The sequence below is a fragment of the Parasteatoda tepidariorum genome, chromosome 9 (assembly GCF_043381705.1).
Source record: "Parasteatoda tepidariorum isolate YZ-2023 chromosome 9, CAS_Ptep_4.0, whole genome shotgun sequence".
Classification (NCBI taxonomy): domain Eukaryota; kingdom Metazoa; phylum Arthropoda; class Arachnida; order Araneae; family Theridiidae; genus Parasteatoda; species Parasteatoda tepidariorum.
Window position 1 is genome coordinate 4,768,915 of NC_092212.1, and position 11,462 is coordinate 4,780,376.

Consider the following 11,462-nt stretch of genomic DNA (forward strand, 5'->3'; position numbering starts at 1 on the left):
ATATATATATATATATACTGCGAGCGCAATAAGCTGCAAGTAAACAGAACTCATAAAATAAGCTCAAAATGTGGAGAAATTATAGAATAATTAAAAAAAGGTTAAAAGAAAAGTAATAATTAAAATCCGTAAAATAAAATATCTAATCTTTTCATCAGCTCACATTATATCCGCAAAAAGAAGTGCTTTCTTATATTGTATCAATATAACCAAAGAAAAATATTTCAATACAATAGTGTGAGAATATATTTAAATTAATTTTTTCTCCTTTTCTCGGAATTTTCTTCCGGAGATTTTTATTAGTATATTTCTTTTTCCCATTTTTCATTGTTCGGTATTTTTTCCATGTAATGAGAAGCAAGTTGGCATCATTGTGAAAGTTAAATGCAAAGATTCTTTAAATTTTTTTTCCAATGCCCACCTGGGGAATGATTTTTCGTCAGTACAGGCATCTGAAGGGTAGATGTGTTGGCCATCAGGGGCACCCTATTAGGTGGGCCAACGTTGCTCCCACAATAAGGACACATAGTAGAGAGAATGAAGGAACATCCATGCCTTGACCGGGATTCGAACCCAGAACCAAGGCCAGTTCCCTGACCCCTACACAGCCCGGTAGGCATTAAAGGTAAAGTTAGAGGAAATAAATTAAGTGTTTTACCAATGCATTTGTTGCTGTTTAATTTGTATCCAGGCAGGCAGTCGCATATGTATTTAGATGAGTCTTTTTTGTCGTTAATGCAAGTAAAGAAGTCTCCTCTCCCCCGGCACTCCTTGTTTCCTCCATAATCTTCACAACCAGTTTTAGCTGGTAAATAAAGAACAATTTTATAACCATTTGTGAAATAATATGATTAGTGAAATGATGCCAAATAAATGCATTAGTATTATCATTCATTTTTTTCTCCTATACTTAATTTGCTTTGTGTGAAAAAAAAAAAACATTCTGTCAGTTTGATTATCTTGATACTATACAGTCGCAAAAGAAAAACACATTGTTTTTGCTACCTGCAACTTAAGCATTAACACGTTCACGCCGAGAAAAGTGAAAATACTTGTACGGGAAAAGAGAAAAAACTGGTAGAAGAACTATTTCAATATTATATAATATTCAGGAGAAGTTAATCTTTTCTGAACAATAACAATTCACTGTAAGGAAATTTATCTAGGCGAAGAAGCAATTCAATACAAAAATTGCATCCGTTAAAAACAATTGGTAGTTATGGATTTTTATTATTTCCGGAACGAAATTAAAAAATGAAATTTATTGTTACCAGTTTTTACTCCGGTGAGCTGCCAAGATGAGACAATCTAGCGTGACCCACCGGTGGATCATCCCGGAGTGAACGTGTTAAGATAGTTCTAGCGACTAACACCAGTTCCAAATAAAAATATTTATATTATCAATATATCGTGATAATCATTATCTCCCCTTAAAAAATTAAAGATATGGTATTTTTGAGGTTTTTTAGAGGTTTCAAGGTTGATTTGAGGTTTATTCGAAGTTGATTTTATAAACAACCTTAAATTATCAACCTCAAAGAGTCTTGTATTATTAAAGTATATGCAGTTGTTTTATTCACACTTGAGTTTGATGGAAATCTACCTGCCAGCTTAGAAAGGTTGTTTTTGAGGTGTATGGATTATTTTTTCTACACTTCAAGCAAATAGGTACAATTGATGTGTGAATAATTTCCCAAGAGTTAGACTGAAATTATTACTGAGGTTTACATGAGGTTGATTTTGTGAGGTGTAAATGAGATTTAATTGAGGTTTTTTAATTAGTTTTAGTGCGAAACAGAACCTTATTTTCTACCTCAGGTATGTTTTTTTTTACATCTGCCAACCGCATCTGCCTTACTTTTTGCAAGGTATCTTACTAATACCTCTTTTCATTTTTACTTTCGTCCGGGAAAATTAAATTATTCGTTTCGATCACTTTCAACTTTTTGATTATAAATTTTCGGACAATTTCTTCTTATTAAAATTGAAAGTGGTGACAGAGTAGTTTCATGATCAGCCGACCCAACTTCGGGCTTACGACTACCAGTGTTCAATTCCGTAGTCTTGTAATTTTGAACCCAACTTAGAAGAGAAACAAACTCTTGGATCAAGTAGTGCCAGAAAGTTTTGGAGTATTTAAACCTCCCGCGGTCAGCCTGACGGCAAGGGAACTCTAACCAATGATCCGTCTTCCACTGAAGATATTTTAAGTCACCACTGTGGTCGGTGCAAGTCGAGTGCGGAATTTGAATCAACCAGCCATCCCTGGGATTCGAACTCGGCTCACCTCGTAAAGAATCTAGCACTGAAAGGAATTTATATTTATAACTTTCGTTTAACAGCCGACCCAATTCTTTCGGAAAATTGTAACAAATGTCTACTACTTTAAGAAAGAATTAGTAGATAACATAAGAAATACAATATTTACATTCAATTTTAAGAAGCTACTTTTTCTATCAATGACACTATCGTAACTTATGACGTCATTACATCTCTCCCAGTTATTTATTTTATTATTAATAACTTATTAACTTATTTTATTATTAATAACCGATTATTTTAATTGATATGTATCATAATTACAACTAGTGCATGCTAGAGAGGATATATAATTTTTCAAAAATATTTTCTTCTTTCCTCTGGGCGAATTACAGCCCTATGGAGAAAAAAAAAGATAAATATGTTTATCAGTGATTGGATTTATAAGCAGGGGATTTTTATATCTCTTTAAATGTTTTGAGATACATCTTCCTCTAAAAAAAAAGTACCCCTCCCCCAATACCTACCACGAGCAAATAAGAAAAAATAAATAGTCATCATATTTTTTTTTTCATTTATAAAAGTTAATCTTTCAACCGAAACAAACTTAAATGTTTGCCACCGAGCATTAAGCTGTGTCATAACTTCTGAAATCAGTTTTGACGATAAAGTTTTAACACAATGAAAGCTCTTATCAGGTATGAGAAAGCGCTTTTTTTACCACGTTTATATAAACTTGCCTTCGTGTATGTCTGTCCGGGTGGAATTTTGTAATCGATTTTAAACTAACTTCCCGACTAGCTACAAACTTCAAATTTAGCACACAGTTCAGAATTGGATGACAATGCATGAAAATGAAGAGAAAAAAGACATGCAAAGTAAAATAAAATTAAAATTTAAAAAAAAAAANGCGCTATAAGGAATTTATGTTTATAACTTTCCTTTAACAGCCGACCCAATTCTTTTGGGAAAATTATACCAAATGTCTACTTTATGAAAGAATTGGTGGATAACATAAAAAATACAATATTTACATTTAATTTTAAGAAGCGACTTTTTCAATCAATGACGCTATCGTAATTTATGACGTCATTACATCTCTCCTTGTAGATTATTTTATTGAAATGTATCATAATTACAACTAGTGCAAGCTAAAGAGGATATATAATTAAAAAAAAAAAAATTCTTTCTTCTGGACGAATTACAGCCCTGTGAAGAGAAGAAGAAAAAAGATAAGTATGTATATCAGTGATTGGATTTTTAAGCAGGGGATTTTCATATCCTGTTTAAATGTTTTGAGATACATCTTCCTCTAAGACAACAGCACCCCCCCCCTCCTAATACCTACCACGAGCAAATAAGAAAAAATAAATATGGAGATAAATATCGTCATCATATTTTTTTTTCATTTATAAAAGTTAATCTTTCTACGGAAACAAATTTAAATGTTTGCCACCGAACATTAAGCTGTGTTTCATTTATATTAACCTCTGAAATCAGTTTTGACGATAAAGTTTTAACACAATGAAAGCCCTTATCAGGTATTAGAAAGCGTTTTTTTTTTATTATGATTATTTAAACCAGATTGTAAAAATAAAAAGTATACTTTGGCTCTTGAAGAATTTCTTTTAAGTTCTTAAATCACTCTAACATAACATTTCTTAGCAATAGCGAGACTGAAGCAATTTTAACGTTTTAAGTACTGGCGTCATCCAATAATTTATTTTAAGAGCTAATCTTGATAGGAATCGATATAGCTTATCCCCTGCTCGCTCATTTCACTAACCCAGAAATCGCTTCTCCCACATCATTGTTTTCCCCCTTAAAAATCAATATTTTCTACAAAAATAACGTTTCCGAATATAAAATACTTATTAAAACTATCTGGTAGCTTTGAGACCGAGGATAAAGCACTCGTTTCCCTCTGAGATGAGCGGGGATCATATCCCTGCCTCCCTTTAAATTGTAAACTAATATTTACAGAAATTTAGTATACTTAGCATAATTATTTAGATTTGAAGTCATTATTTTGAAACGTTTCATAGCATCGTCCACTTTTAAATTTTTACTATTTTCCGATAAATAACGATATTTATTTATTCTATTTTTTTAACTTTTCCCTTTTTTGACTTAAACTTTTACATAATTTAGAATACAAAATATTATTATATCCTTTTAGTTTTTCGCAAATTCTACCGACACAGCTTTAAGAAAAAAAAAATAAGAATTATAATTCATATATATTTCGTAGTGGTCAAAACGGCCTCTAAATTTCAAGACGTTTAATCTGATTAAACTGTCTTAAAACTGTTTGTTCCCTGTTAATAATGATAATATAGATTTTTTGACCTTAATGAAACATTAACATTACTTTTACAAACTTTTGACATTAAATGAAAACATCATAAAATTCGCCGAAATAATTTAAATTATTAACACGTTGAATGCCATGGGGATCACCGGTGACCAGCAAAGTCAAGATTATTAAAAACACATAATTCGAGTAAATTTTTAATTTTTTTATTATTATTATGGTTGCTAAAATAATTTGAAGAAATAAATGTAATATAGAATACAAAAAAATAGTTTTATTTATGTACACAGGGATGACAACTTGCTCCGGATAGCGAATAAATATTTTTATTGGTAGTTTATGAATCGTGATTCTTAGTTTAATAAATTCAATTTAGTAGATTTTTATCCACCACTATTTCTAAACAATTCGTAGGTTTATATAATTCACCGCTTTTTCCTGTTAATATTACTAAACCTTTTAAAACTAGCAGAATCTGTCTTAATATTTGCAAATTTAGTTGGTAGTAATTTACTGTGTGGCCAGATGAGCAAGCTATGTGTTAAATGCAAAAGTTAACAATGAACAACACCTAAATGCATTAAAACCATATATATTTTTACACGCTTTTAAGGCTTAGATTAATTAAGTTTTAAATCCTGGATCTAAATACTAAGAAAAGAAAAAAAAAATTACAAAAAATATTTCTTCTATCCTTAAAAAAGTTAAATTAATTAAACTGACTGGCGATCATTTGATCAATCAAATTCATTTTGCTATTGTGAAGTAAATTTTGACCCATCATTGAGTGTGTTCTGGTCAAGTGATCATGAGAATGACGCCACGAATTTTCTTTCTTATGAGGACATAGAGATATGCAATGTTAAAGTTTTGTATTAAATTTTAATTAAATTAAATTTATACTTAAATTGCGTTTAATTCCAATTGAGTTGTTTAATTCTATTTTAATTTTATTTAGTTCTATTTGAATATTAATGAAGTGCTAATGCCCCTAATATCATACCCTACACTGAAGTTTCTACAGTAAGTTTCTCTTTCCTGCATACTCCATAATGATTTTTTTTAGGGTTAAGTGCCTCGACCTGGTAAATGTTTGCCCGGTATAAACTACACTAATGTTTTTTTTAAGATAAAGTTCGAATTGGTTGAATAACATTACCACTAACGTTAACGTTCTGACCCCAGCAATTTGTTCAGTAACATTACAGCTACCAAAGCAGGGGAGCCATACCCTCTGCATTTGATCAAAATTGCGATGTCATGCCATCAGAACATCCTCATAGATGTCTCCCAGACGGTCGCCAATAGCCCATTGTGTAGTTTTAGGGTGACGTAAATAAAGTACCTACCTACGAACTAATGTAAACTGATGATTGGACAAGTTCCTGTAAACTCACGCTATTTTCAAAAGTTCGTAGAATAGCAGGGGATAGATTTTAATCGGTGTAATAGACACTATTAATTTGTTTTATTATTCATCAAAAGCACTATTGAGAGAGTTAGAGCATATTTGATTGTTTTGAAATTTTGACATACGTTGTACTGAACATTTTAATTTGCGACAATTTCAACGATACCATACGAACGTGTAAGAGGCAAAAATTAAATCCACTCTCGCTTCAATATAAGTTTATACTTACACATTGTCTTGATTTTTAACTGTATGATATTAAATCTTAAAATACTTGAAATTCTACCTATTCAAAAAGTAAGACCAGCTGGTAGCCTGAGGTCGCTCATATTTAGTAAAAAAATGAAGATTGTTAGAATTTACCTTTTTCGCAAAAATTTCCAGAGTAACGATCCGTACAAGTACAGTTGACAGTTAAGCCATCGTAAGTTTGGCACTTTCCTCCGTTTTTGCATGGTTTATTTTCACATGGATCTGAAAAAATATATTATTTTATTTCAATGTTATCTTATTATTAAATATAATAACACTAATGCACACCATGCAAATGGCAGGGAACTGATTTTTTGTTGCATTTATACAAGTACTTGTTCCAAGCAAATCTGAAATCAGCAGATTTTTTTTTTTGCTTGGAAAGCTACAGATTTTTTAAAAATGGAGTTTTTAGTTTAGTTTTTTTTAAGTCTAAATATAAGCATTCATAAAGATTATATAGGTTTAAATGCATACATATGCACTTGTCAGTTCCTATGTTCGTGGTTTAATTCAAAATTACAAGGCTCAGGAGTTGAGCATTAATAATGGTAAACTCAAAATCGCGTTGGCTGTTCAATGACGGTTATCAAAAAAATAATACATGAATTATTAAATAAGTACTTAAATTGGATCAAATTATGAAAAGTCAGAAATTCTCATCACTCTCAGTAAGACAATTTCAGAATTGTAGAGCAACAAAAAACGAGAGAGGCCAAGTTGGCTCCTTCCATCTTTCTACTGTTAACGAAGTTTTTTGGTGAAAAATACACTCTACGATTTTCATGTAGGCAATAAAATTTTTCAATCCGTCGTTTTGACACCAAGAAGAAATTCTGAATCTTGTAAATTATTAGTCTGGAAATAGTGCTAAGAAACAATTTGGTGTGAAATTGTCATCTTTAAGACTAATTTGATTTATCAATATCACGCAGTAAGCCCTTCAGTTGTAATATATATATATGATATACATACACATATTCTCAAGANTATATATGCACTCCTGCACACAGAAATTAGCGCACCCAAGCTAAGGTGCGCTAATTTTTTTGTCCATGAGTGTACATATAAGAATTGAATACGTATTGTCATATGTATAAAAAATCTTTTACTTGCCTTTGCAACGTGCATTCTTCAGTGTTATATTATTTGGGCACAAACAATACTTATCGTCCGTTATCCAACCTATATCAAACGTACAATTTGCATTTTTACCACAGTCACAAGCTAAAAGAGGAAAAAAGAAAATTTAAATTATTTTGTATCCGATTATTAGATCGAAAAGTATTCAAAATATTCATTTTTGTATATTGTACTTTAAAACATTACACAAAAATTATAACAAGTCCTAACTCGCATTTATTATGTCATTTTTATTCACTGATTTAGTGAAGAATATATTAACAGTTGCTTATATAATTGACATTATTCATTGACATTACAAATATTCTAGTAATAATAAATTTATCACTAAAATAAGTAGATATATTTTTGATTAAACAGCCGTTTAAATTTAAATATTTTTTATACGGGAGATGTATAATATTGATAAATGTATCTTAATTTACCGAATTATAATGGTGATCAAAAAAGTTAATATTTAATTTTTTTTCAACTAGATCTACATTTCCTGAAGTTTATCATGAAATACTATAATAATATCAAGAAATGCCATATTTGTTATCAATTTAATTGTTTTGGACGACATTTAAAGGCCTTAAACAAGCTGTTGCGAAGTTCCTCCCCGCGTAATCGGGCATCTGATTCCTTCATCTCTCTAATTTGCCCTCAGACGACTGAGGTGATTGGGTAGGTGGAGGCTTAACACTTTCATGTCCAGTGACACCAACGTGTTGTCACGTGAAAACCAAACGTTAGCTGCCGGTGACAACACGTTGGTGCCATACGCAAGCCATACACTAACCGCCGGTGACAACATGTTGGTGCCATGTCCAAGCCGAACGTTAGTGGCCAGTGACAACACATAGATGTCGCGCGTTGCAACCTGATATTCATGCGACATTTTTTCAAGGAACAATATAGAGTACAGGGATGCCATCTGCTTCGCTTTCTGGAATAGTTTTAATAAAGTGGTAGCAAATTATATAGTAAAATTCGTTAAAGAAAGATAGTTACGTTTACTTTTTAATATGGTAACCAGTAATTTGATGCTTTAACGCTGCATTTTATATCATACTTATAATTTTCGATATTTAGTGGTGAAAAAATTATTTATAATGAAAAATACTAAACTAAAAGTAACTTAAATTTCGCTACCACTAGAAAATGCTATTTTAGAAAGCGGAGAAAGTTACACGGAACCGGTTGCATGGTAAACTTATCACTAAATACATGCGGACCGCATAGTGTTAATATACGACTAGAGTACCTGTGTAATCTGGTGTATTTAAGGGCCCTGGTATGCACATTGCTCAAAATTAAATTTTACATTTAAAGTATTCGTAAAACTTGTCTCCTATTTATAATTTGGATTTATAAATTTCATTTAAGAGAGTTTCGATCATCACTGCATACATATTAATATTTATATAAGTGCATGATAATTATATGCTTTTATTTTGAATTTTTAACAATACAAAAATATTTCTGCTCATTAATGTAATAAAATTTTTATTTTACTACCACCTTAAAAAATTAACCTCGCAGAAATTAAAAGTTCGCAGATCTGCATTTGTTGGATGAAATTTGCTTTAATCAAAATTTTAGGATTTTTTTACTTAATTATTTACTTAATAATTTACTTATAAAAAATTAAATATAGTTATAATTAATTTATAAAAAAGTTTGGTAGGTAATAAGCAGAAAGAACTTCAAACTTTACTCTCACAAAAGTGTTGTAATATGTTATATTTTAAAATCAAAAAAATCTGTTATTTATTTTAATTACATAGAAACAATCTTTTTTTTAAGGTTAAAGCAGCATAATAATAACAAAAACAAATACCTTTGCAAATCCTATCTTTATACATTCCATGCTCTGGTAAACATTCGCAGACGACCTGTCCAGTTTTATTTCTTTTGCAGTGTCCATTTTCACAATTACATTCTAAACAATAAAAATTGTAAAACTTAGTCATTATATCTGAAGTTTGAAATTTAAAAAAAAAAAAATGTTTTCATGAGAAGTTTGGAATACTTATAAAATGTTATAATTATCATTTTTATTTGTAGGAAAACTAAAATATCTAACTCTCCTCAAAAAATGTATCCATAATATCAATCTAATCTCCATCATTTAAGTATATGACTGATTTCACGTCATTATTAATAACATTAATTATGACGTGAATTAGTCATATTTGTCGTTTATGCTTAAATATATATATTGAACCGGAATATTATTTTTGAACTTAAAAATTAAATTAAATGCATTAAAAAATTTTAATGAAAAAATTGAAAATTTGATTTATTTAAAAGAAATAGTGAAACTGAAAACAGTTTTCAATTAACGTGTAAAATAACCCAAATTTCAACTTGAATTAGAAGTAGTTCCCAACATTTTTCACTCTGCCCATCCCGTCTAGAAATAAAGGGTTTAACCAACACCTCCTACGACAGAAAGGCTCTACACGGGTTTTTTTGATAGGTAGTCCCATTAGACCACTATGACGGTAAACTAGTTTACAAAGAATCTTTTAATAGAAAATCTAGTAAAAATAAGAAAGTGGTACATGTCTAAATACATGTCTAAAAATTTGTTTACTTTAGAACTTTTTGCTACATTTTTTAATTGTGTTACATTGACTACAAGGTCCACTTTGTCACATGTTATTATTGCATATATTAAAACTTTTTCTTTAATAAAAAATCATGATTTCAAACATTTATTTCGCAATATTGCATTTATCTTAATCTTGGTATCCTCAGTGGTAGGTGGACCCTGGAAGATTTGCGTAGTTTTAATCCCTGAGTATTTTAAATGTGGGTTGGTTCCATTCCATGCAAATAAACTCCGCGAAAACTAGTTCGTTCCAATGTTCCCTTGTTTTAAGTGTTGGGTTTAAATTGACAAGGTTACGGATTTGAACTTTAAGAGTGTTTAACACAAAATTGGATCGGTTTTTCAACGCCGCTCATATAACTTATAAATAAAATAAAATAAAATCTTAATATCCAAACTAATAGTAGGTAAGTTAAACCCATACAGTTACTTACCCATATCACATTTATCACCTTCATAATGATCTTTACATTCACATCTAAATTTTGTACCATTTTCTTTACAAATTCCTCCGTTTTGGCAAGGATTAGGTTTACATGGTTCTGCAATTAAAAGTAAATCAAGGGTATATCGGGTTTGGATGTTATAATCGAAAAATACCACTGTAATTCATATATTCAAACAAAGCAGAAATAGGGAATCGCGTAAAATTAGATACTTTAAGGTAAAAGGAAAAGTGAAGCAATGCCCAGTCATAATTCAGCCTTGATTAATACGCGAGGCCGGTTTAGAACCGTCCCATCCAGTTATGATAATTTACCATATATGCAAAGCTGAAATGGTAAAACAAATTGTCATTGCAACCAATTTTTTTTCTTTAAATTTTCCTGAATAATAATTTTCATATCTAAAATGAAGGTAAAACCTTTGCTTTATAAAATTTTCAGATTATGAAAGACGAAAAAAAAACTGGTATGAAAATGATCTCATTATCGCTTGCTTTCGAAAAAGTAAAATACACTGGTTATCATAAATTAAGGAAAATTCACAAAAATCGCGATAACTCAAGAAATTACACATGGAATTTTATGAAACTTACCCACAATATACAACACATAGTAAGGTATTAAACAACATAAAAAGAAATTATCAGACATTAATAGTAGTATAGAAATTAGCACATGTATAAAATAAACAAATTGGAAGTATCGGTTTGCAATAGAAAAAGTACCTTTAATATGGAATATGATTGCCTCTAGAAGCAATACAGCACAAACAGCGATGTGTGATGCTTTCAATTATGCGGTCTATCAGTTCAATAGGAAGTGAGAGCCATTGCTCTTGTAAAGCAGTTGCAAGCGTGGCAAGGGTCTGAGGGGGCGGATTGATGGCAGATACACGCCTCCCTAGAGCATCCCAAACGTGCTCGATAGGATTCAAGTCCGGGGATCGAGCTGGCCACTCCATGCGAGTAATTGTTTCCTGTTGAAGATAATCATCAACAATGCGAGCTCTGTGTGGTCTTGCATTATCGTCCTGTAACA

The 11,462-nt window shown here is 30.8% G+C and overlaps 1 protein-coding gene across 1 annotated transcript in view; it reads right to left on the reverse strand.

Moving 5' to 3' along the window:
• The window catches only part of LOC107442536 (neurogenic locus notch homolog protein 1), a gene marked incomplete in the record, with an annotated part of 313,056 nt that overhangs the window by 59,572 nt on the left and 242,022 nt on the right, over window positions 1–11,462 (reverse strand). Inside the window, 1 exon segment of the mRNA XM_071185571.1 lies at window positions 659–805. Within this exon segment, the coding sequence (XP_071041672.1) occupies window positions 659–805 (147 nt within the window).